General features: G+C 33.8%; 1 protein-coding gene across 11 annotated transcripts in view; it reads left to right on the plus strand.

The window, feature by feature from the left end:
• Window positions 1-27,688, plus strand: part of LCA5 (lebercilin LCA5) — an 83,623-nt gene that overhangs the window by 20,156 nt on the left and 35,779 nt on the right. For 3 of the 11 annotated variants that reach the window (XM_072832269.1, XM_072832262.1, XM_072832273.1), the window contains exons 2-3: window positions 13,501-13,841; window positions 18,156-18,685. In XM_072832269.1, the coding sequence (XP_072688370.1) occupies window positions 13,643-13,841; window positions 18,156-18,685 (729 nt within the window). In that variant the 5' untranslated portion in view covers window positions 13,501-13,642. Of the gene's footprint in view, window positions 1-1,350; window positions 1,505-1,556; window positions 1,720-7,291; window positions 9,894-9,921; window positions 10,119-10,513; window positions 10,694-11,314; window positions 11,391-13,500; window positions 13,842-18,155; window positions 18,686-27,688 lie in introns of those variants that run through there. The other 8 variants (XM_072832264.1, XM_072832263.1, XM_072832266.1 and 5 more) reach the window with 8 other exon arrangements.

Raw genomic sequence — 27,688 nt, forward strand, 5'->3', positions numbered from 1 at the left:
CCAACCAACCACACAGTCTTGTAAGCCAAAACCTATTCCAGAGTAAAACCCAAACTCTCTTCAGTTCTGTGAAGGCTGAGAAAAGTGAAGAAGCTGCAGAAGAAAAGTTTGAAGATACAAGAAGTTGGTTCATGAGGTTTAAGGAGAGAAATCAACTCCGTAACATCAAGTGCAAGGTGAAGCAGTAAGTGCTGATGTAGAAGCTACAGCAAGTTATCTAGAAGGTCTAACTAAGGTAACAAAGATGATGGCTTCCCCAAACAACAGATATCAATGTAGACAAAATAGCCTTCTGTTGGAAGAAGATACCACCTAGGACTTTCATAGCTGTAAAGGAGACGTCAGTGCCTGTCTTCAAAGCCTCAAAGGACAGGATGACTCTCTTATAAGGAGCTAATTCAGCTGGTGACTTTAAGTGGAACCAGTGTTCATTTACTTGTCCAAAAATTCTAGAGCTCTTGAGCATTATGTTAGATCTACTCTGCCTGTGCTCTAAAATGGAACAACAAAGCCTGGATGACAGCACATTTGTTTGCAACATGGTTTACTGAATGTTTTAAGCCCACTGTTGGGGCCTACTGCTCAGGAAATAATTCTTTTCAAAATATTACTGCTGATCGATGACACACCTTGTCACCCAAAAGCTGATGGAGATATACAGTGAGATTTGTGTTGTTGTATACCTGCTTACACAGCATCCCCTCTGCAGCTAATAGATCAAGGAGTAATTTTGACTTTCAAGTTTTCTTAAGTAATACATTTTATAAGACTGTAGATGCCATAGGTAATGATTCCTCTGGTGGATTTGGGCAAAGTAAATTGAACACCTTCTGGAAAGGATTCACCATTCTAGAAGCCATTAAGAACATTGTGATTTGTGGGAAGAGGTCAATGTATTAACATTAATGGCAGTTTGAAGAAGTTGATTAGAACCCTCTTAGATGACTGAGGGGTTCAAGACTTCAATGGAGGAGGTAACTGCAGGTGTGGAAATAGCAAGAGAACTGGAAGTAGAGCCTGTGGATGTGACTGCATTACTACAGTCTCATGGTCAAACTTGAACAGAAGAGGAGTTGCTTCTTAAGGATGTGCAAAGAAATTCCACCTTTTATTGAGGTGGAATCTCCTCCTAGTAAAGATGCTGTGAAGACTTACTTATGTAGAAGTGACAACAAAGAATTTAAAATGTTATATAAACTTAGTTGACAGAGCAGTGACAGGGTTTGAGAGGATTGACCAATTCTGAAAATTCTACTGTGACTAAAATAACTGTCACACAGCCTTGCATGCTACAGAAAAATTGTTTGTGAAAGGAGTCAATCAATGAGACAAACTTTGTCTTATTTTAAGAAATCGCCACGGCCACCTAGTCTTCAGCAACCATCACCCTGATCAGTTAGCAGCCATCAACACTGGCAAGACTCCACCAGCAAAAAGAATCTGACTCACTAAGAACTCAGATGCTGATTAACATTTCTTAGCAATGAACTATTTTTAAATTAAGGTATGTACATTTTTTATTTTTTAATTTTAATTTTTATTTTTTTAAAGATTTTATTTATTCATTTATGAGAGACAGAGAGAGAGAGAATGGCAGAGACACAGGCGGAGGAAGAAGACTCCACGCAGGGAGCCTGACGTGGGACTCGATCCTGGGTCTCCAGGATCAGGCCCTGGGCTGAAGGTGGCGCTAAACCGCTGAGCCACCTGGGCTGCCCGGTATGTACATTTTTTAAAGACATAGTGCTCTTGCACAGTTAGACTACAGTGTAGTTTGCATCAGGAAACCAAGAAATTCATTTGACTATTTTTATTTCAGACTTTGCTTTATTGAAATGTTAACTTTATTGTGGTGGTCTGGAGCTAAACCTGCAAATCATGAGATGTGCCTGTGGTCCATTTCAAGGCTTACTAACTTAACTCTGTCACCTTAGGTAAATTGTAATCTTGGATAAGTCAGTTTGTTTTTCCGGGTGTTAGTTTCTTTCTTCTTTTTAAAGAAAGGAGTGATTCCCCAGGGTTCCTTCCAGTCCAAAGTTGGTATGTAATCTTATTAAGCTATACTACTTATTTTTATTTGTTTATACTTTTTAAACTGAAGTACATTTGACAGATAATGTTACATTAGTTTTATGAATACAGCATAGGGATTTGACAACTCTGCAGGTAATGCTATGCTTGCTACAAGTGGGGTTACTGTGTGTCACCATCTAATGCTATTATAATACCAATGACTAGATTTTGTGTGTTGTAACTTTCATCCAGTGACTTATTCCATTAATGGAATCCTGAACCTCCCACTCCACTTCACCTATTTTGCCCATCCCATACACTTGAGCCCTAGTAACCACGTTTTCTGTGTTTATGGATCTCTTCCTGTTTTTCTTGTTTTCATCTTGTTTTTTTTTGTTGTTTGTTGTTTTAAGATTCCACATGCAAGTGAAATTATATGGCTTTCTTTCTCTAAATGACATTCTCTTAACATAATATCCTCAGGGTCCATCCATGTTGTCACAGATGGCAAGATCTCATTCTTTTTTTATGGTTGAGTACTATTCCAGTGTCTGTATACCACATCATCTTTATCCATTCTCTATGGACAGACACTTGTGTTGTTTCCATATTTTGACTAATGCTGCAGTAAACATAGGGGTGCATATATCTTTTTGAATCAGTGATTTTGTTTTCTTTTGGTAAATACCCATTAGTGAGATTATGGGATCATATAGTATTTCCATTTTTAATTTTTTGAAGAATCTCTATACAGTTTTCCAGTGGTTGCACCAGTTTACACTCTGGCTACCGGTGTATGTAGGTTCTCTTTTCTCCACATCCTCTCCAGCACTTGTAATTCTTTTTTTGATAGTAACCATTCTGACTTGGTGTGAAGTGATATCTTATTGTGGTTTTGATTTTCATTTCCCTTATGATTTGTGATGTTAAACCATTTCTCTTTTGTCTTTTGGCTGTCTATATGTCTTCTTTGGAAAAATGTCTATTCAAGTTCTCTGCTTACTTTTTAATTGGATTATTTGTTTTTAGGTATTGAGTTACATACGTTTTTTATATATTTTGGATATTAACCCCTTAACAGATGTACTAGGTTGCCTTTTTGTTTATGGTTTCCTTTGGTATGCAAAAGTTTTAATTTTGGTGGAGTCTCAGTAGTTTAGTTTTGCTTTTTTGTTTCCCTAGCCTGAGGAGAAATATCTTAAAAAGGTTACTAAGGTCTATATCAAAGAGATTACTGCCTATATTTTCTTCTAGGAGTTTTATGGTTTTAGATCTCACGTTTAGGTCTTTAATTACTGTGAACTTATTTTTGTGTAGAGTTTGAAAAAGTGGTCTAGTTTCATTCTTTTCCATGTAGCTGTTCAGTTTTCCTAGCACCATTTATTGAAGAGAATGTCTTTCCCATTGTATATTTTACCTTCTTTGTCATAGGTTAATTGAACATGCAACTATTGGTTTATGTCTGGGCTCTCTATATTGTTCCATTGATTTATGTGTCTATTTTTGTGCCAGTACCTTCTGGGATTGTGATATCTCCAGCTTTTTTCTTCTTTCTCAAAATTGCTTTGACTCTTCAGGGTCTTTTATTCTTCTATACAAATTTTAGGATTATTTGTTTTAGTTCTGTAAAAAATATTGTTGGTATTTTGATAGGGATTGCATTGAATCTGTAGATTGCTCTGAGTAGTATGGACATTTTAACAGTATTAATTCTTCTAACCCAGGAACATGGTATGTCTTTCCATTTGTATCATCTTTAGTTTCTTTCATCAGTGTTTTATAGTTTTGAGAATATAGTTCTTTCACCTTCTGGTTAAGTTTATTCCTAGGCATTTTATTATTTGTAAAACAATTATAAATGGAATTAAAAAAAAAATCCTTTTGGGCAGCCCCGGTGGCGCAGCAGTTTAGCGCCACCTGCAGCCCGGGGTGTGATCCTGGAGACCCAGGATCCAGTCAGGTTTCCTGCATGGAGCCTGCTTCTTCCTCTGCCTGTGTCTCTCTGCCTCTCTCTCTCTCTCTCTGAATAGATAAATATTTTTTTTTTAAAAGACTACAAAAAAAATCCTTTTTCTGCTACTTTGTTATTAGTGTATAGAAATGCAGCATTTCCACTTGTTAATTTTGTATCCTGCAACTTTATTGAATTAAGTTATTCTAATAGTGTTTTGGTGAAGTCTCTAGAGTTTTCCATGTATAGTTTCATATTACCTACAAATAGTGACAGTTTTACTTTTTCCTTTACCAATTTGGATGCCTTTTCTTTAGTTTTTTTGTTTATTGGTATAGCTAGGACTTCTAGTATTATTTTGAGTAAAGGTGGTGAGAGTGGACATTCTTATCCTGGTCCTGTTCTTGGAGGAAAAGCTTTCAATGTATTATCATTGAGTATGATAGGTCGTAGGTTTGACGAATATTGCCTTTATTATGTTGCAGTATGTTTTCTGTAAACTCACTTGTTGAGAGTTCTCAATAGACGGACAAATGGATTTTGAATTTTCTCAAATGTTTTTTTCTACATTTAATGAGATGATCATGATTTTTATCCCTCATTTTGTTATGTGGTAAATCATGTTGATGGTTTGTGGATATTGAACTGTCATTGTATTCCTACAATAAATCCCACCAAATGGTACTGAATGATTCTTTTAATGTATTGTTGAATGTGATTTGTTAATATTTTGTTGAAATTTTGCATTTGTGTTCATCAGGTTTATTGGCTTGTAGTTTTCTTTTTTGGTATCTTTGTTTTTAGATGAACATAATGCTGACCTTATAGACTGTATCTGGAAGCTTTCTTTCTCTTCTATTTTTGGAATAGTTTGAGAATAGGCATTCTTTGTTTTTGTTTTAAGTTTCTACTTAAATTCCAGTTAACATACAGTGTAATACTAGTTTCAGGTGTACAATATAGTGATTCAATGCTTCTATACAACACCTTGTGCTTAATTGCAAGTGCACTCCTTAGTCCCCTTCACCTACTTAACCCATCCCCCATCCACCTCTGGTAACCATCAGATTGTTCTCTATAGTTAGGAGTCTGTTTCCCGATTTGCCTCTCTCTCTCTTTTCCCCTAAGCTCGTTTGTTTTGTTTCTTAAATTCCACATTTGAATGAAATCATATGGTATTTGTTTTTCTCTGATTTCACTTAACATAATACTTTCTCATTCCATCTAAGCAAATGGTGTCATTCTTTTTTATGGCTGAGTAAAAACAGTGCGTCATGTATATATGTGATGGACTGTTTGTATATACTGTGATGTATATATGTAAAGATATATTTATCTTTTTTTTTTTTCCAGTCATCATCAATTTGGGCTGTTTCCATAGTTTGGCTATTGTAGATAATGCAGCTATAAATATCAGGGTGCATGTATCCCTTTGAATAAGTTTTTCTGTATTCTTTGGGTAAATACCTAGTAGTGCAATAAGGTAGTTTTTTTGTTTTGTTTTGTTTTTTAGATTTTATTTATTCATGAGAGACACACACAGAGAGAGAGAGAGAGAGAGAGAGAGAGAGAGGGGGGCAGAGACACAGGCAGAGGGAGAAGCAGGCCCCACGCGGGCAGCCTGACATGGGACCCAATCCCGGGTGTCCAGGATCACCTGGCCTGAAGGCGGCGCTAAACTGCTGAGCCACCTGGGCTGCCCGGTAGTTTCTTGTTTGTTTTTTTTTTTTTTTTTTTTTGAGAGAGAGGGAATGGGGAGGAGCAGAGGGAAAGTATCTTAAGTAGGCTCCATGTTCTCAGAGTGGAGCCTGATAGGGGGCTCAGCCTCACTATCCTGGGATCATGACCTGAGCCAAAATCAAGAGTCAGACATTTAAATGACTGAGCCACCCAGGTGCCCCAGGTAGTGCTATTTTTAATTTTTTGAGGAACCTTCGTACTGTTTTCAGTTTTCAGTGGGCTGTACCAGTTTGCATTCCCAACAGCAGTGCAAGAGGGTTCCCCTTTCTCCACAACCTTGCCAGCACCTGTTGTTTCTTGTGTCTCTTATTTTAGCCCTTCCGACAGGTATGAGGTGATACTTCATTGTAGTTTTGATTTATATTTCTCTGATGATCTGTGATATAGAGCATCTTTTCATGTATCTGTTGGCCATCTGTTGCCTGCGGAAAAATGTCAAGAGTAAGTATTCTTTAAAAGTTTGGTTGAATTCATTTGTGAACTCATCTGATCCTAGATTTTTGCTTGTTGGGAGTTTTTTAATTACCAGTTCAGTTTAAAAAAAATTTTTTTTACTAGTAATCAGTTATTTAGGTTTTCTGTTTCTTCATGATTCAGTTTTGGAAGGATTGTTTCGTTATGTTATGTTTTGTTTTGTTTTTTAGGAAATTATCCATTTCTTCTAAGTTGTCCAATTTGCTGACATATAATTTTTTATAATACTCTATTATAATTCTGTGTATTTCATTTGTTACTTCTCTTTGATTTCTAATTTTATTTGTGTGTTCTTTCTTGGTGAGTCTGGCTAAAGGTTTACCAATTTTGTTTATCTTTTCAAAGAACTGGCTCTTAGCTTTATTGATATTTTTGTTCTTTATTTCACTTATTTTCACTCTGATTTTTATTATTATTTTTTCCTCTTTATTTGAAATGTTGCTTGTTTCTTGTATCCCAAGGATTTTAGACTGCTGTGTTTTCATTTGTCTCTAGGTGTTGTTTGATTTTCTCTTTGATTTCTTTGTTGACTCATTGATTGTTTAGTATTTATACTTTTTAAGATTTATTTACTTATTCTAGAGAGAGAAAGCACTCGAGAGTGTGAGTGAGAGGAGGGTAGGGCAAGAGCATCTGCAAGCAGATGCTCTGCTTAGTGGGGAGTCTGGATGCGGGGCTCAATCTCATGACTTCTGAGCCAAAACCAAGAGCTGAATGCATAACTGACTGAGCCACTTAGGTGCCCCAGAACTTTATAAGAAAAATTGATATTTGTTTTAGTAGTTGGCCTTACTTCATCTTTATTTATTCCTTTTTTAAGTCTAATATTTCTTTTTTTAATTTATTTTTATTTATTTATGATAGTCACACAGAGAGAGAGAGAGAGAGGCAGAGACACAGGCAGAGGGAGAAGCAGGCTCCATGCACCGGGAGCCCGACGTGGGATTCGATCCCAGGTCTCCAGGATCGCGCCCTGGGCCAAAGGCAGGCACCAAACCGCTGCGCCACCCAGGGATCCCTAAGTCTAATATTTCATATCTTTTGTTTCTAACTTGTTACTTTATTTCTTTGCTTATGTGAATTGTTTTTTTCTGGCAGTACTATTAGTCAGGCTGCAGTGCTCCCACAAGGTCTAAGTACTAATTTTTTAAAAGTGAATTTTCATAAGTGTCTAAATATCTATTCTTTAGGAAGGCTTAGGTCACTGAGTGCTTATATTTTCTAAGGAATGTTTATTTTCATGAACAATTGTAACATACTATGGGATGTTACAGATTTATGTAGGTTAGAAAACCCACTTTAGTTCAGAATAGATCCTAAGTCAGAAACTGGACAAAGATAAGATATTCTCTAGTATTTCGGGGGTTACTCTTAATTTTTTTGTTACCATTAAAGTGTTTTAATATAATTAACAGGTAATATTCTTAGGGAATATATAAAGGATATGTATATAATATATTATCACTTTTTCTTAATCTTTTTTTGCTGGAGGAACCAGACCTTGCCCTAAAAGAACTCGCGGTGTATTCTTGCTCAGTTTGCTTTCCTCATTTTCTATAACGATGTCTGTATTATTAATTTTTGTTGACTGAATTGGTGCATGAATTGAATAGTAGTTTCGTGGACTTTGGAAAAGAGATTACTTATATCAAGTTGTCTTAAGAGACAACTGTTAGAAATAATTGGCTTTAAAATATATTTATTATTAAAGATTTGTGTTTTTCTCTTTTTTTTCTTGAAGACCATACTAAAACTATATTAAAGAAAAGTAACAGAATGAACCTATGATTTTGAAGGGGTAACAGGGTACTCTCAGAAGATGACATCACAGCACATTTCTGAAGGAGGAAAAGAGTAATGATAGATGAAACACATTGGAACAGAGAAAACTGTGTCTGAAAATATTCAAGAGGGAACTACAGCAAAGAAAGATTCAGATGTATCCGACAGAATCTTAGAGAACCTTAGAATTTGAAAAGCCAGAGAGAAAGGCTAATTTTTTTTTTGAAGGTGTTTTTTTTTTTAATTTATTTTTTATTGGTGTTCAATTTACTAACATACAGAATAACCCCCAGTGCCCGTCACCCATTCACTCCCACCCCCCGCCCTCCTCCCCTTCTACCACCCCTAGTTGGTTTCCCAGAGTTAGCAGTCTTTACGTTCTGTCTCCCTTTCTGATATTTCCCACACATTTTTTCTCCCTTCCCTTATATTCCCTTTCACTATTATTTATATTCCCCAAATGAATGAGAACATATAATGTTTGTCCTTCTCCGACTGACTTACTTCACTCAGCATAATACCCTCCAGTTCCATCCACGTTGAAGCAAATGGTGGGTATTTGTCATTTCTAATAGCTGAGTAATATTCCATTGTATACATAAACCACATCTTCTTTATCCATTCATCTTTCGTTGGACACCGAGGCTCCGAGAAAGGCTAATTGAATATGAGAAAAGAAGAATAGTTGAAAAACTATAATAGTTATGCTTTCTTTCCTAACCAATCCCATACACAATGACTCTGTAACATTCCCAGCCCCTCACCATTCCCTTTCTTTCTCATCAAAAAATACGGAAGTAATTTCTTCAGGAAATCAAAATAAAGACAACCCTAAAGAAGAAGTAGAGTTGCCATGGTGGACATTTGTATCTGGAGATTATCCCTCGTCGTTCTAGCTTTTAGGGAGTCCCCCGGAAAATGGCTGATTCTCTGCTATTCTTTCTAAAGCAAAATGTGCCAGTCAGGAAGCCCTATTCATTATGTCCACAGATAGATAGATAGATAGATAGATAGATAGATAGATAGATAGATAGATAATCAATAGACAACCAAAAATTACCTTCAAAGAAACAAAACTATATATAAATGAAAACCCAATGAAAAGAGAAAAACTGTCACCCTGTGAAACAGAGTTCCTGGATCAGAAGATAATTTAACGCAAACAAAATGTCTATTTAGTGTTCTCAGAGGAATGAAAATATATTGCCTCAGTAAAGCAAGAACAGAGTAATTATTTTAAAAAACCAGAACAAGAAAGAGTTCTTGGAAATTAAGGTGTTTGCACAAAGTAAAAAAACAAAAAACAACAACCTGGATAATTAAAAGATAAGTTGAGTGAAAATAGAAAATCAGAAAGCAGGTCTATTATTTAGCCAGTAGAAGCCTCAAAAAGAATAAACAGGAAAGTCAGTTATCAGAAAAGTAACATAACATTTCTAGTGTTTAAAGATACTTGTTTCAATATTCAAAGGAAGAGGGAGATAAAGGGGCAACACAATCAATGAAAAAAGACCCACCACCATGCACACTGTTGTGGAATTTCAGTATAAGAGGAGGGAAAATCCTAAAAACTCCTATGGAGAAAAAGAAAAGGATAACATATAAGGGAATGAGAATCAGGTGAACATAACTAGAGTGTAAACTCCATAATGGCAGGGATTTTTGTGGTGGTTTTTCATTATGGTTACATGATGAGACCTCAGAAAAAATACATGTTGAATAAAAGAAAGAGTATAACATCTTGCAAGAACCTCTGAGAATTTAGAACACAATAGAGTAGTGTCCTTAAAGTTCTGAGAGAAAATAACTTAGAATGCAGAATTTATGAAAACTACCAAATTGGAGGGCAAAATATATTCTCTGGTACAAGACTCAGAACATTTATCTCAACTTATTTACCCTTTCTATGCAAGTTATTTGAGGATATGAACCGGTAAAATGATGATCAAAACTAATAAAGATGATGTCATGAGCTATTAGAAATGGTGATGAACTCCTGAGTATTATAAAAATTATTTCAGAATGACAGTGGAACAACAGGTCTACAAAGTAATTGGTTTAAATTAGAATCGGAAATAATTGATCTCTAAGAAAAATGTCTTTAAGAAGAAGAATGGAATGGGTTTCAGGCTATAGATAGAATGACTAAGCAAGCTAGGTAAGTAGTGATATAGGAAGGTTGTTTTTTCTTTTCAGTAAGAAAGAAGGACAATTAGAAATTCTGAGAAGAAACCTATAACGTACAAGTCATTTCATGTTGCAACCATTTAAAATGAGTCACAAGTTAAGTCCTCATTTTTATAGTCTTAAGTTGCTAATTCAAGAAATAGCATAAGCATGAAAGTATAAGCCACTAAAATAGCTATCCCAGGTAGAAGGGCTTGGATAATGGGACAGTGGATTTTTTTTTGTAAACTATGCGCATATATTTGAGGCAGGGATGGGGAAGGGTGAGTGCTGGTGCATAGGAGATGAATGGCAGGTAATGTTTTCTGTGTTTTATCTTCTTTTTTTTTTTTTTTTTTTAAGATTTTATTTATTTATTTGACACAGAGAGAAAGCAGGCGAGCGCAAGCAAGGGAGCAGCAGGCCGAGGGAGAAGCAGGCTCTCTGCTGAGCAGGGAGCCCCACATGGGGCTCCATCTCATGACCTGGGATCCTGATTGAGCCACTCAGGCGCCCCTGTAGTTTCTATCTTTTGCAATGAAAAGTTAGGTGGCACTCTAAGATGGGGTAGGTCCTAGGGAGCTACTTCTGCTATATGCTTATAAACAAATAATCCTCGTACAATATGATTAGCTTGTAATTATACTATCGGAATCAAAACTGAGTCTTTGGCAAGGAATATCAATCAGAATTTACTGAGCATTTTGTATGTTTGTATTGTAAATGTAATTGTCGATTTTCACCGAGCGCTTACTTTGTCATAATTATTGAATTATCCTATGTAACTGTCACAGTAATTCTCTAAGGTTACTATTATTATTCCCTTTAAAGATGAGATCATTGAAATTTCAGTGAGCTAAACACCAGTATGTATAGCTTTTTAAACTTAAGTTAATTAAAATTCAACAAAATTAAAAATTAGTATTCAGTCACATTTGCCACAGTTTAGGTGCTCAATAGCCATATGTGGTCAGCTACCTTACCAGATAGCACAGATTATAGATCATTTCCATTCTTGCTGAAAGTTTTATTGGATAGCCTTGCCCTACAGAACCTTTTAAAAAAAATTTAGTTTATCCTTTAACTTTTTAAAAATATGAAACATTATATCAATTTGTAATCATCTTTCTTTGATAAATGGTGACATACTATACATGCTTTGTCCATATTTCTTAATATATTGTGCAGATCACTCCAGACCACAGAAAATACACAGAAGTAGTCCTTATTCCTCTACTAGCTTCATAGTACTATCCTTCATTGTGTGAGTATATAGTCAGTTCTTTATTGATGGTCCTTTTGATTGTCTTAGCCTCTGATGCTGTAATATTGCTGCAGTGGACAGTTTTAGTGCTGCCTTATATGGATGTCTTTTCCATATAGTACTAGAACCACTGTATTTGAAATACTAATTTCATCAATGAGATTTTTGTTTTTTTCTAAATATTACAAACAATTATTCTAATTAAAAAAGTAATCCAATTTTATTTTGTTAGAAAATGAAAATATATAAAGAGAGAAAAAAATCACCTAAAATTCATATTGCCCAGACACTATTTTGTTATATTTGTATCTTATTTTGCACATTGTTTTTTTCAGTTCCTGAGGGAAGAATACTCAGTGTTTTCAGTATTTTTTTTTTCCAATGAATATGTGTAGTTGAGATCTTACTGTATTCACTAGTTTGAATTTTGTCTTTTCCAAAGTAGTTTAAACATTTTCTCTGGTAACACAAACTTTTTTAAGTTTGAAATTATGCTGTATTGATTTTTATAATATTCTTAATTATTTTGCAGTGGTTACACATTTACATTGCTTCCTTAAAAAAAATGTACTGTGGGGTGCCTGGGTGGCACAGTTGGTTAAGTGATGGACTCTTCTTTTCACCTCAGGTTGTGATCTCAGGGTCCTGAGATCCAGGAGTGCATCTGTCTCCATGCTCTGCGCAGTTTGCTTGAGTCTCTCTTCCCCTTTCTTCCTGTTTCCCCCTGAATACACCACTGCACGTGTGCTCTCTCTCAAATCTTTTAAAAAATCATACTGCATAAACATTTGTGCATAACTTTTCGCATTTTTAGAATTATTTTCTTGTTTAGGAATGGAATTATTGGATCAAAGTTTAAAAGCGCAATTAGAGTTTTAGTATGTCTTGCCAACTTTTTTCCCAAAAATCTTGTAAATCTTTTCTTGATAGGCATTCTAGCAGCATTGAATATTGTTTTGAAAAACTTTGGTAAGTTTAAAAATGATATCTGAAGTTGAATTTTTTTTTTTAATTTTTATTTATTTATGATAGTCACAGAGAGAGAGAGAGGCAGAGACATAGGCAGAGGGAGAAGCAGGCTCCATGCACCAGGAGCCCGACGTGGGATTCGATCCCGGGTCTCCAGGATCGCGCCCTGGGCCAAAGGCAGGTGCTAAACTGCTGCGCCACCCAGGGATCCCTGAAGTTGAATTTTTTTTAAAGATTTTATTTATTTGTTCACGAGAGACAGAGAGAGAGAGAGAGAGAATTTGAATTTTTTTTTTAAAGATTTTATTTGTTCGAGAGAGAGAGAGAGAGAGAGACATAGGTAGAGGGAGAAGCAGGCTCCTTGCAAGGGGCCTGATGTGACACTCGATCCCCAACACCAGATCATGCCCTGAGCCAAAGGCAGACGTTCAACCACTGAGCCACCCAGGCATCCCTGAAGTTGGTTATTTTTATGTGCCTAGCATTTGTATTGCCTGCTGTGGTTCTTAACATGTATTTACCCACTTAACTTTTGATTTCATATATTTCTCCTGGGGTGGTATGAGTATTTATATATGTTAAGGATGGTAACCATTTTTCTGTCATACTGCAAATGTTTTTAATCAGGTGTTTTAATTTGTTTAATTTTTTACATACTTACTTTTTTTTTCAACTTTAGTTTTATATTTTTATGTAGTTAGGGTTTTTTTTTTCTATTAGCAGGGTTGCCTTAACTGCCACCTGCCTCCCCAGAAAAGAAAAAAAATGGCTATTTGGTCATTATACATTTGTCAGAAATCAGGATTTGTGTTTTATTATAAATTTTAAGATTTAGGGGAGTCAAATTGAGTTAATAACTTTTATTCAAAAACAGTTATATGTCAGGCATTTTACACATGTTCTGTCCAATCTACAATGTTCTGTCTTTTCTCCAAATACTGTAAGTAACAATGTGTGAAAATACAGATGAATTGAATTATTGCCTCTTTTAAAAATTATTAGTATTTTATTTTATAATATATTTAATTGTAATTAACTGTAAAACCTATTTCACAAAATATGAGTTTCCTTTTCCCTTCCTTAATTGTAGTGACAAAAAGTGTGTATCTTCTGTTTGCTAATGTGCTAATCTCTACTACAGATACCTAGAGAAAACAAATTGCAGACATGAATGTTATCACCAGGATCTGAAGACTCTAAACATTGCTCTTGAGGCTCCTCATGGATTTTTTTGGAGAAAGGAATCTGTGAAATTATGTGAATAGAGACCATTTTTCAAAACAATGGGGGAAAGAGAAAGAAGTCCAGATAATGATCGAGAAAGTAAGGCAGGCAAACACCATTACTCTTATTGTTCATCTGATTTTGGAACTACTCCACAGTCTTCTGGCCGGTCATCGCTGGTCAATTCCTCCTCACCTAAGAGTATTAAGGGAAAAAATCCCAAAAGGCAAATATCAGATAGCCAAGTGCATCATCAAGGTAAGAGTTCTTTGAAAGAGCCCAGTGGACCTAGAACATTCATTTTGAGTTTTTAGGAAAATTGTATGAATGAAACTTCTGTTACTATGTATATTGATATATGCATGGCAATGGGCTGATTGATGTTTTGAGTAATATGTATTTTTGTATATATAGTTTTATATATATGTATGTATAGTTGTGTATATAATGTTATATATAGTTGTTGCTTATGGTGTTGTGTATTATCCTTTGTTATAATCAAAATTGTACTATATACAGAAGAAGGAACCATAAATAAGCCTTCTCGTTCTCTTCCCAAATAAATGTGGGGTTTTTTTGATGTTTCTAATGTAAAGGCAAAAAAAAAAAAAAATCACAAAATGTTTATACCTTTTTTAAATCTTCATTTCTAAAAAGCAATAAAAGATATTGCTATAAAGTATTTAAAGGGCATTTTATATATGGAGTAAAATTACTTCCTCTAGGTTACACAGTGCTTATTACAAAAGTTCAAATTAAATCTAGAAATGGAACTTGGGACTTGGGACCACACACACTCTGTTTTCTACAAAACTGTGTTATAATGGAAACAAGATTAATCATTAGAAATAATTAGACTTATTAAAATGTTACCAGTTTGGAACTGCATTGATTTTTACAAAATTCTTAATTATTACCTATTTGACAAGGCAATGTTCTAGAAATCTCTTCTTCATCTTACTGAATTTCTGATAAAAAAACCCCTGATGTACTGTACTTAGTAACTTGTACTTGACCACCATAGAAAAATAGACCATAGAAAAATAAGTCAAAGTAAATGAGGTAATTATATTATGCACTAAAAAATGCAGCACAGTTGTGACGCACTAGCTTAGAATGATTATAGAGTTTAGATTGCAAGGCAGGGAAGAGTAAAATTGGAAGCCAAAAAGGAAAATGGGCTAGGTCATGAAACACCTTGAAACCTATAATATATTGGCTGTTTCTGTAGGGAAATAGCTATTGAACAGATTTAGCAGGAGTGTAATTAAATTTGCCTTTATGAATTTTTACTTTGAAAAATAATATTTGCTTTAAAATATTTGCAAAGAATATGTGTTACTTTTGAAAGCAACCTTCTCATGGACCCCTGGTTTTTCTTTTTTTTCTTTTTTTTTTTTTTTGACTGTGCATTGCTGCAAGTTTTTGGTCTTTTCCTCCAAATCTGTCTCAGCGTGAGCCTTTTGTTTTGATTTTGTGGTTGAATGCATGACCTGATACTAAGTTTTTGCTATCTCAATTAAGAACAAATGTTAGAAAATACCTATTTATTCCTAAGAAATAACTTACATGTTTGGGAAATTATTGATACTTTAATTTTTCACTACTTCCCCAGAAGCAGTTTAGGAGGCTACCCAATTAGGGAGTCAAAAATTCTTAAACCTTACCTTATTTAAGAAGATAATTGAGAAAGAGCTTTAAAAATCAGTTTCAACATCACTCAGAAAAATTTCAGTTTTTATCTTCAGTCTGACTTGTACTGTATTCTATTTTGTATTGTCTTCTGAATTAAAATCTCTGATAATTTATCTACCTTAGGTCAGCCAACGGGACCACAGCAACTACAGTTAAAACACTTTAGGGTTTCCTTAAACACTGAATTCATTACTTTGTAAGTTGGCAACTGCCAGTATATACAGTAATCTAAGGAAAGAACAAATGTGGTTAAAACATCATCTTGAACACTTGAATTTGTGGATTTGCATGTTTGATAAAATATTCTTCCTTTCTCTTATTGATTTTTGGCATATCTTATTATTTTTAAGAAATAAAATTGTTGCTTTATAAAAAGTTAAATGCATAATGATAAAATTTAATAAGTTTGTTATACGTGTTTATAAATATATTACATGTTATGTACTTATATTTCATTTTTTATCCGTATAAATATCATGAGTTATTTCTGGATGCATAATTCATCTTTACTACATTTTTTTAAAGGAGTCATATTTTATTTTTATCACCTGAAGGAAGAAAAAAAATAATATTTTCTCACCTTTTCCACATTGACTTAATAAAGGGTAGATGAGTGATATATATGACAATCATCTTTTCTCTTATTTGCACTGTATTTCATCTTGATAGTTTTAAAAATGAAAATAAAGAAGTAAATGACAGCTAGGAAGTATTTTTGAGTTCAGTTTAAGTGTATTTTTATGATCAGTTTATAGTCTTGCTAATAGAATATGCTAAAAATAGATGTTCAGATTTTTAGGATGTGAAAAAGTTGGTTTTGGAAGCTCTTTCTGTCTAAACAGTTGAAGTAAGGTATTAATGGAAAATTCTATCCTGATTCTTATATAGGCTTTAACTTTTCAAATAAAATAAGTTTCTAGTTGTATGAAATCTTGTTTGTTAAGGAATATAATTTTATACTTAAAAATCAGAGATTGGAATAGTTAACATTCATCTTTATGTATAATCATTTTTATGTATAAAGTTTCTGTCATTCCAAGAAGTGAGTACATATTCCATAATAGTATATGGATACCAAAACTGTTAACTCAGTATGTTGGGAAAGAAAGAAAATTGAAATGATGGATGCTCCAGTTTAAAATTGGAGCAGTAAAAAAAAATAAAGTAAAATAAAATAAAATTGGAGAATTACTGTCCAGGGGAAATATAATGCAGGTCACAAACACAAGCCACGTATGTAATTTTATATTGTCTGATAACCACATTAAAAAAGAAAAATAGATAAAATTAATTTTAATGGTATATTTTAACACATCTGAAATAGTATCATTTTTAAATGTAGTTAATATACAACACTGTATTTGGAACATTATGCATTTTTTTGGAAATAATTTGAAATTCAGTATGTATTTAACAGTTACGGCATATCTCAGTTTGGACTATCCATATTTAAAATCTTTCAAGCCACATGTGGCTAGTGACTGTTTACTATATTGGATAGTATAGTTTCAAAGTTGCAAGTAGACTTTCCCTCATTTCTTATTATTACCAATTCCTTTTGTGTATTCACACAATTATATACACAGTTGTGTATTCACACAATTATAGAAATCAGTACACATTCAAAACATATTCTTTACAATCTTCCATTTTTTTAAAATAAACTTTGTAATAGAAATTGTAAATATTGTTACTCTTAATGGTATGCATGGCTGGAGAGAGGATAGAAAAAGGTTGAATCTTCTAGTTTTCCTTTTTTTCCCCCTCTGGAATGCATTTCCTTCTTGGAAAAGATGCAGTCACCTTGGAGAGTAAAGTTCATTATTCTCAACTGTGGCAGACTTCCAGATGTCGTTTTTAAAGGGCAGGTGCTTTTTATATTGGGGCCTAAGTTTAATGATTTTTTAGTAAAAATGACATTCCAGATTTTTGCAAAATGTTATTTAATATGTACAGTTTAAAGATTTTATATGCCTGTATTCTTTAGGGTGTAGTTTTTTGTGTTTATCTTCTCAAATTGCATCAAATGTTTTTGATTTGAATCTCACACAAAAGAAAGCCTTTGAGCAAGCATGTAAGATCACATCTGTACTGCTAAAAGTGTTTTGATTTTCAATCACTGATAAATGGGATTAAGTTCTTATTACTGACAGAGAATATTTGTGGAGAACTTCCTGTTTTACATACATTCTTTGTTTAATACTCAAAACAGCCTAGTTATGTAGGTGATGTTATCCTCATGCTGTGGGTGGGGACAATAAACTGGAAAAGTTTAGCGGAATTGCCCAAGGAGTTAATAAGTTAATGAAAGTCTGATTCCCAAGTCATCTCTCTGTACAGTGTAGTGTTGTCTTGTTTCCCCCAAATAAAAAAGAAGTGCTAATTAATTTAGAGAAGACATTGTGGAAAATTTCCACATTGCAAATTATAATTCCAAATATCTTGGCATCAATTGCTTGAATATTTCAATGTTTTGTCCAGTATTTTTTAAACACCATGCTGATGATCCTTGTGTTCAAATTCTGGCTTGCCATATTATCTATAAAGTTAAAAATGGTATAGCCTGATGCTGCCATTTTTTAAAGTAATGTAGAATAATTCCCTGTATACTATTGAGATATCATTTTGATAACTCAGAATATTCTTGACCTTTCTTTTTTTTTTTTTTTTTATTCTTGACCTTTCTTAAAAAGGTTTCTGAACCTTTCTTAATAAAAATGTTATATTAAGATCTCTAAATAAACATGATATTTAAATATTAAAGATCATATTTAAGGAACAAAACGAAGAATGTCATAGATCCACTTGTGTTAGAATAAATAAATAATATTACATAAGTACAGCTTTCACTTTACGTTATTACTGTTTCTCTTTTAGCCCCTAGGAAGCCAAGCCCTAAGGGTGCACCAAACAGAAAGGGAGTCCGAGTGGGATTTCGCTCCCAGAGCCTCAATAGGGAGCCACTTTGGAAAGATACTGATCTTGTTACAAAACGGGTTCTATCTGCAAGACTGCTAAAAATCAATGAATTGCAGAATGAAGTAACTGAACTCCAGGTCAAGTTAGCTGAGCTGCTAAAAGAAAATAAGGCTTTGAAAAGACTTCAATACAGACAGGAGAAAGCCCTGAATAAGTTTGAAGATACAGAAAATGAAATCTCACAACTTATTGCTCGTCATAACAATGAGATTACAGCACTCAAAGAACGCTTAAGAAAATCTCAAGAGAAAGAACGGGCAACTGAGAAAAGGGTGAAAGATACAGAAGGTGAACTATTTAGGACAAAATTTTCCTTACAGAAACTGAAAAAGATCTCTGAAGCTAGACACCTACCTGAGCGAGATGATTTGGCAAAGAAACTAGTTTCAGCAGAGTTAAAATTAGATGACACCGAGAGAAGAATTAAGGTAAAATTTATACAGCTTCTAATTGTGCTGCTCTGTGTTGTTTTTCATCAAGTATTTAATGTGCTCTGTTAAGATTGCTTATTACAGTTCAGCATATGCTTGGAAACAAAAACTATTTTTTGAATATTTTTAAAATTGTCTTTCTGAGTAAGACATTAGGGAAAAATTAAGATTGCATATTTAAGAGCAATATACAAAAAAATTATACATTATTGGGCTACCTGTTAATGAATGAGTGTTTAATTCCATGAATCTTAGTCATTTTGGGAAAATACATTATTTGATTATCTGATTGTTTCTGTAAAATTGAGAAATGATGCACTAATAGCTATAGTGTATAAAACTGACATTTGGGGCCATTGTATAAGAAATGCCACATGAAAAATACTTTGTTTTTATTTCTTTGAACATTTATAAAGACATTTTTGGGGGCAGGGCTTTACCCTTATTCCCCCAAATAGAAACTAATATGAGAGGTAGGTGGAAGAATGTTGAGTTACTACTCTGAGGATATAGCAAAGCTTTTAAAAAGATATTTTTCTTGGAACAAGTTGAAAAAATAGTACTACCCGATGACTGTTATGACTGTTACACAAAGAATTTATATTAGATACTACGTGGTATATGAGTGTGTGTATCATGTATACTTGATAAAATTGCATGCAACTAATACATATACAATGTATATATATGTATGAATATGTATGTATATATTTATGTGTATATCAAAACAGAAGCCCTGAGTTAGGGCTTAATAAGATATATGAGTAGTTTGGAAAGCAAAACTAGGGAAAAAGTATGGGAATAATGTCTGCTGTGAGAGCTCTCTGAACAGGTGTTATTTTATTTTATTTATTTTAGAGAGAGCACACAAGCATGAGCAGGGGGAGAGTCAGGGGGAAACGATGACTCCTCACTGAGCAGGGAGCCTGATGATGCCATGCAGGGCTCAATCCTAGGACCTGAGCCGAAGGCAGACCCTTAATCAATTGAGCCACCCAAGCACCCCTAATTAGGTGTTTTTTAATACATGGTATGTTATAGTACTTCTCTGTGTAGTATACCATGTTCAGTGTACCAATGCTAAGTCCAGGGGCAGTAGCTTAGTAATACAGTGTACATCAGTGGTCAGGAAAAGTGCCTAACTTATTCTATGCTATTCTATACCAACAGTAATCATCTCTGTTTCAGTGCACAGAAGATACTCCATTGTGTAGGATTCATCAGTGATCAACTCAAACTGCAGAGCAAACAGGGAAATTTACCTTGAGGTGGGGTGGGGGTAGAGACTGAAAGCAAATATTGTCACAACAATTTAATTTATTTTTAAAAGAATGTATAAAATGCACTATATCATGGATTTTAAAATTGGGAGCCAAGAGCACAGAATGCTAATAATGATAAAAAACAAAACACAGTTCTGTGTATGTATAAAACTAAAGAACATGGTGCTGCAATGTAGACACACACACATAAATACACCCACATATACTGTGGTTCTCTCTTATAGCGTTATAAAGGAGATTTATGGAACTTTGGGAGGAAGAGGAGAAAGAAGGAAAAGAGGAAAAACAGAAGTCTGGATTCTGAGTAGTAGCTAGAGGTTAATTATATAGCTGCCCACTTGGCAGCATGAAAATCAGTCATCTGTAGTAATGTCTTTGAAATAGTTGTTAACTCCATAGTGGCCTCATTTTTTTTTCATGCTAGATATAAAAAAAAATGTTTTTAACTTTATGAGTTAATTGTATAGATTGATAAGCAGTTGTATGAAAATTATATACAGAGATCCCATATACCTTTCATCCAGTTTCCAGTGGTAACATACTGCATAACTACAGTATATTATTGCAACCAGGAGCTTTGTTTTTGATACAGTGATACAATCCATGCATTCATTTGTGTTTGTGTGTGTGTGTGTATATATATGTTTAGTTCTATTCAGTTTTATCACATGTGGATTTATGTGACCACCACCAGAGTCAAAATGCAGAACAATTCCATTACAAGGATCCTGTGTTACCAGCTTTTATAAACACAGCTACCTTCTTGCCTTCTCTCTAACCTGTGACATCCACTAATCTGTTCACTATTTCTATAATTTTGTCATTTTAAGAATGTTATATAAGTGAAATCATGTGGTATTTAGGCTTTTGAGATGAATAGATTTCATTTTTTTCCCCTTGAGTTCCATCCAAGTTGTTGTATATATCAATAGTGTGTTCTTTTTTTATTCCTGAGTAGTATTCCATGGTATGGATGTATTACAGTGTTATGGCACATCCCATTGGAGGACATCAGGGTTGTTTCCAGTTTTTAGCTCTTAACTAATAATGCTGCTGTGATCATTCATATACAGATTTTTGTGTGAACATAAATTTTCTTTTTTCTGGGATATATGCCTCAAAGTGCATTTGGTTGACTTGTATGACAAATGCAATTTTGGTTTTGTAAGAAACACCATTCTCTTTGTAGAATGGCAGTGCTATTTTACATTTCTACTGGCAATGTATAAGTGATCCAATTTTTCCACATCCTTGTTGCCACCATCTGATGTTACTACTCTTCTGTATTGTAGCCATTCTGATAGGTGTATAGTCCTATTTTCTGGTTTTAACTTGTATTGTTCCTAATGGCTAATGATATACATCTTTTCATGTGCTTATTTGCCATCTGTAGATTATTTTCATGTTGTTCATGTTTTTGCCTATTTTCTAATTGTATCATTTACTGATCTTTTTAAGTTCTAGTTACAGGTTCTTCGTCAGATATGTGGTTTGCAAATATTTTCTCCTAGTCTGTAGCTTGTCTTTTCATCTTCTTCACAGGGTCTTTCAGAGGGAAAGTTTTAAATTTTGATGTAATTGTAGTTTATCAGATTTTTCTTATGAATTGTGCTTTGGTGTAAAGTCTAAGAATTCTTTGCCTATTTCTATCATCCTTTCTCTGTAGCCCCAGAGATTTTCTACTGTGTTTTTATCCAAAAGGTTTATGGTTTTATGTTTTACTTTCAAGTACAATGAGTTAATTTTTGTATAAGATGTAAGGTTTAAGTTGAGGTTTTTTTTTTTTTTTTTTTTTCCTGCCTGTGGTGCCTAGTTACTCCAGTACCATTTGTTAAAAGGCTATCCTTCTTCCATTGAATTTGGCACCTTTATCAAAAATCAGTTGGGCATATTTTTGTGGGTCTATTTCTGGTTTCTCTAGTCTGTTATATTGGTTTATGTGTCTGTCCCTCTGCCAATACCGTTCTTCATTCTAGGCAACATAGTAAGCCGTAACATCAGGTAGAGTAGTTCCTCTCATGTTATGCTTTATTTTTAAAAGTTTGGCTGTTTTAACTCTTCTAGGTCCTTTTCCTTTCCATATCAACTACAGGATAAGCTTGTCTTTGTCTACAAACACCTTCCTGGGATTTTAATGGGAAATGCATTAAACATGAATCAATTTGTGGAGAATTGATATGTTGAACCTTCCTACTCTTGAACATAGTATATTCCTCCATTTATTTAGGTCATCTCTGATTTCTTCCACCATCATTTTGTCATTCTCCGGCTATAGATCCTACAGGTTTTGTTAGATTATGCCTATATATTTTATTTTCTTTAGAGTAATTGTAAATAGTTTCAGTTTTCTCTGGATGACAAAATTATGTTTGAACTTTGATTTTCAAATTTCAAAGTTTCTTTTTTTGTTATTATTTTCATAAGAGGTTATGAATGTTTTATGCACATGAGGGAATAGCTTGGTTTCAGAAGTTTACTCTCAAATTTTAGGAGTGTTGAGTTAATTAGCTGTAAGTCTCAGAGTTTGGTTGGGAGATATAAACTACTTCATTTCTGTTGTGTTTGAAGTTATATTGGAATTGACACTTAATGTTATCATGAAACTCCTTCTCTTAAATCAATCTTATTTCAGCTATCACACCATATACTAGCTCTCTTCTGAATGGAGGAGCCTCGGCAATGCACCTGAGGGTAATTCTCTATTTTTTAGCTTACCTTTTCATATTTCCTAAGGTCTTTGGCCCATTATATATATCTTTCATAATCTCAGTAATCAACCCAAAATTTGAAATATTTATTATTTAGTTTCTTAATTTGGTGTGAAATTTAGCTTTTACTTTTGTGCCTCATTGATTTACTCATTTTTATTACTTTACCCGACACTAAATTAATATTTTTTCTTCAAATTCAGTAGGTTATACTTACTACCATTAATTGGGTAAAGGAAAAATGTAGGACCTCAATTGTGATATGTTTCATTTTACACATTAAGACCCAGGAAAGTCCTGAGTATCCTTTGTAATTAAACTGAAATATTAGTAGTGCTGTTTTCAAGTTCTGTGTTGCTCTTTCCTAAGAATGGTGTTTTTTCTTTCACTTGGTGTAGCTTTTTCTTTTAAAACTTTATTTTAACTGCCCTTAAGGGGCAGTCCAGGTGGCTCAGCGGTTTAGCGCTGCCTTGAGCCCAAGGTGTAATCCTGGAGACCCAGGGTCGAGTCTCTTTTTCTGTGTCTCTCATGAATAAATGAGTAAAATTTTTTTTAAAAAAAGAGTCTGTCCTTAAGCTGTGGCAGGCAGCATTTTTGTTTATAGATTGTCTCATTCCAGGAAGGATTTCAGGCCAGTTATTATTCCCTTTTTGAGTTACATTTCCTTCTTAGGGGAGGGGACAAAAAGTATTTTTCAAGGTCATGTGTAAATAATTTAGCTGTGCAAATTCTCTCTGAATTTCATCCTCTAAGTTGGGTGCAGGCTTATTTTGTTAGTTGATGGAACTGAGAGAATTCACAGAGTGATATAAGAGCACTGTAGTTTAGAAGTGGATACATGATTAGGGAGACAAACACCCAAAGGTGTGAGTGGAGGAAACCACCCATGACTGCTATTTTCCCTTATATGATGTGGTCTGCGCCATCCTGGACCGTATACAGCGATGAAGAACCACCTGATGTGGTTAAACTTGCTGAATTCTGTACAAAGAGGCAGGCAGCTAAATCAGACTACATATTTACTTATGGTTGGCTTTATACCATTATTTTGGCTTTCACTTCAATAAATTTATTGTGTAGAGTTTTGTCATAGTAGCAGTCCCATTTTAATATATTTATTTACTTTAATATTAATGGCAATGTGCTAATTTAATATTTAAATACAGTTGCAACAAATTATAAAAAAGCTGCAAAAAAGATGTAGAGGTGTGCTTTTACAGCAGAAAAACATTTTTAGTTATATAATACAGTGATTGCCCAAGTTTATAGTCTCAAGACCGGTGTATATGTTTAAAAATTATTGCAGACCCCCTTCCCCAGAAGCTTTTGTTTATGTGGGCATATCTATTGATATTTACTGTATCAGAAATTAAAACTGAGAACCTTTAAAAATATTTCTTAATTTACCTAAAAATAATGATAAGCAACTCACTACATGTTATCATAACAGTTTTTAATGAAAAATATTGTATCTTCTAAACCAAAAATACATTGGAAGAAGAGTGGCATATTATATATTTGCAAGTTTCTTTGATGTCAGGCTGAATAGAGGACAACTGGGTATTTATAGCTGCTTTTGCATTCAGTCTGTTGCAGTGTTATTATGGTTGATAAATATTTAAAAAATGCAGCCTCACACAAATGTCTATAGGAGTTAGAAAATGGAAGAATATTTAGATAACTGGATATGCCTCTTTGATACTACATCAAAACTTAATGGTGTTTCTTTCTCATAAGTTTGTGGCAATGCGGAATCTGAAGCCATGAATCCATGAACTTTTTGTACTGTCACACCACTTGTGTACTTACTTGTTCATTGTATTAAGCAGATTTTCTGGATGTTGACACTTTCCTTTATATAATATCACACATAGCCTTTGGAAAATTCTATATATTCATGACAGTGAGTGAAAACAATACTGCATTATAAAAGTGTTCTGAACTTTCAGACTCCTGAGAGTGTCCAAGGGACCTTTAGAAGACTCCCTGCACCACCCTTTGAGAATCACTGATTTAACATAAGCAGTTCTGGGATGCCTGGGTGCCTCAGTTGGTTAAGCATCCAACTTTTGCTTTTGGCTTAGGTCATGATCTCAGGGTTGTGAGATGGAGCCCTGCATTGGGCTCTGCAATCAGCGGGGAGTATCTACTTGAGATTCTCTCCCTCTCCTTTTCCCCTCTATGTCCACCCCTCATGCTCACTTACATACACACACACACACACACACACACACTCTCTCTCTCTCTCTCAGGTAAATCTAAAAAAAAAAAAAACAGGGTTTTTTATTAGCAACTTCATTAATTATGCCCCCAAAATGCAGTTTCTTTTAATGCCTGCCAAATTGTGCTATTGCTGGTCGGCCCGTGACTGGCCTCCAATAGAGGCTAAAGGTAAAGAAAGACTTGGAGTTGGGGGTTGCATTTTTGATCAAAGGATGCAGTAGTATATGAGTCATAGATAAGACTAATAAAACAAATACTATGAGTTGTAACTCTCATAAGAGCCCTTAATCATGAATGAGAAATTATCCACTAAGTTTTGTGAAAAGATCATATATGTAATACCATATATATGTTATTAAAAGGATACCAGTAAACTGTAGGGTACACATTAAAAAAAATCCAACTCTGTCTTAACATAAAATTGGCACAGAATGAATTACCTTGTTAGAAAACAAACTATTAACAAGGCTTTCTCTCTCTTTTTAGAAATTTGTAAAGACTTCTGGGGAATGGTTTGAGTAACCTGAGTACCATACAGATGTGAAAGGAAGTTTGAATACAATCTTTCTTTTGATAGATTTTCCTGTCAGAGATTGGCATTCAAATTCCCTTGGCCCTAGAGCTACCCTCAAGTAGGTATTTGTTTCTTGGTGATAAAAACAATATTGGCGTCTACTGTAAACCATTTTCAGAAGTAAGAATTGATTCATCATCTTCTCTTACCCTTCCTAACTTATTCAGAACCAGAGTTAAACTAATATTAGGCCCTTTTCCTGCATCTTTCCCTGCCATAACATACTCTAGTGGCTAGATAATCTGCCCTAAGCATTTTCCTGCCCTTTCACCCTTCAGAAACCCAAATCCAGAAGGCCTGCCTTTGCCTCACTTACCTATTCTGTATTATTTCTAAAAAATGAAGCTAATTAGGAGAGATGGATGTCAAACCAAGAGGTCAGTTTTGTTCTTGTCCTACTCTGACTTTGTGCAGCTCTCTTAACTGAGAGATTTCAGTTGCTTCATTGAGGAATGAATGGAATGATTCTGAGGTTCTTTTTGTTTCTGAAACTTGATGAGTATAAATCATAGTTTTAAATTTTTTATGTGCCAAAAGTGTTTTTAGCATGGTAAACCATATTTATTCTCTCCATATTAAATCCTTATTATATCTTATAATCCTTATTATATTAAATCCTTATTATTATTAAATCTTCACCCAATCCCTTATTGAATATTAGAAAAATGAAAGATTTCTAATGTTGAAAAAAAAAGGAACTACTTGTAAAAAATAGCATTTGTTGAGATCCTAATTTTTTATTATAGAACAATTCAGGGAATTGGCTGGATTTTATGATGTAGTTTACAATTTTTTTTTTTTTAACAATTTTGGTGGGAGAAGATTTACAATGAATTTATGAGATATTTATTATTAAAGGGTTTAAAAACATTGCAGAGAATAAATTTATAGGGTCCTTTGAATCTACCCATTTAGAACAATTGTTAACAGCATTTTATGTTAGTATTTAAGATAATTTTTCTGTTGGAAAATAATACAAGCATTACAAAACGCTGAAAAATTCAAATAATACAAAGAAGTATACAATGAAACATCAGTATCCCTTCTGTGCTATCCTTGTAGACCACTTCCCACAAAATAATCACTGTTAAGAATTGTCTTAGATGTGCAAGTTCATATATGTATATCCTTTTTTTGTTCTCTAACTACAAGTGGAAGTGTACCATGCACACTATTTAGTATGTTTTTTTTTTTTTTTTTTTTTTTACTGAAACATATTTTGGTCTTCTTTACATATTATTGTGTGTGTAATATATGTATGTATAAACTCACAGTGTCTATAAAACCTGCCTCATTCTTTTTTTAATTTTCTAGGTACATTGAGATATAGCTGACATACAACACTATAAATTTAAGGTATACACTAGTAGTTTGTGTGTATTGTAAAATGATTACTACAGTAGGTTTCATAAGCATCCATTACCTTACATAGATTCAATAAAAAGAGAAAGCAAAATAAGAAACAAAAAAAGGTTGTTTTTTTTTTAAACCTGTGATGACAACCCTTGGGATTTATTCTTCTAACAACTTGCATGCATATCATACAGCATGTTAACTGTAGCCATGTTGTATGTACATATATAGTATTTATCTTATAACTGGAAGTTTATACCTTTTGACCATCTTTCTCCAATATCCCCTTCTCCCCATTTCTCCCCTGGTAACCACAGAATTAATTACCTTGTTATAAAACCATAAACTATTAAGAATAGTTAATATTTATGTCATAATAAAAACATAATATTAACATGTTTTATTAATGTTATTTCTTATATGGTTATTGTATGATCTTTTTCTAGAATTTTTTTAAATATTCCACCTGTAAGTGAGATCATACAGTAATTTTCTTTCTGAATTGTTTTACTTAGCATAATACTTTCAAGGTCATTCATGCTTTCCTAAATGGAAGGATTTCCTCATTTTTTTATAGCTGAATAATACTCCATTGTATTTGTATGTATACACCACAACATCTTTATCCATTCATCCATCGATTGATACTTAGAATGTTTTCACGTCTTGGCCGTGCTGCTATGAACATGGAGATGCAGATATTTTTTAGAGTTAGTGTATTTGTTTCCTTTGGATATATTCTCAAAAGTAGAATTGCTAGATCATGGGGTCATTGTACTTTTAGTTTTTTGAGGTTCCTCCATACTTTTTTCATAGTGGCACCAGTCATGTGCAAGGCTTCCCTTTTATTTATGTCCTT

The sequence above is a fragment of the Canis lupus genome, chromosome 7 (genome assembly GCF_048164855.1).
Source record: "Canis lupus baileyi chromosome 7, mCanLup2.hap1, whole genome shotgun sequence".
Classification (NCBI taxonomy): domain Eukaryota; kingdom Metazoa; phylum Chordata; class Mammalia; order Carnivora; family Canidae; genus Canis; species Canis lupus.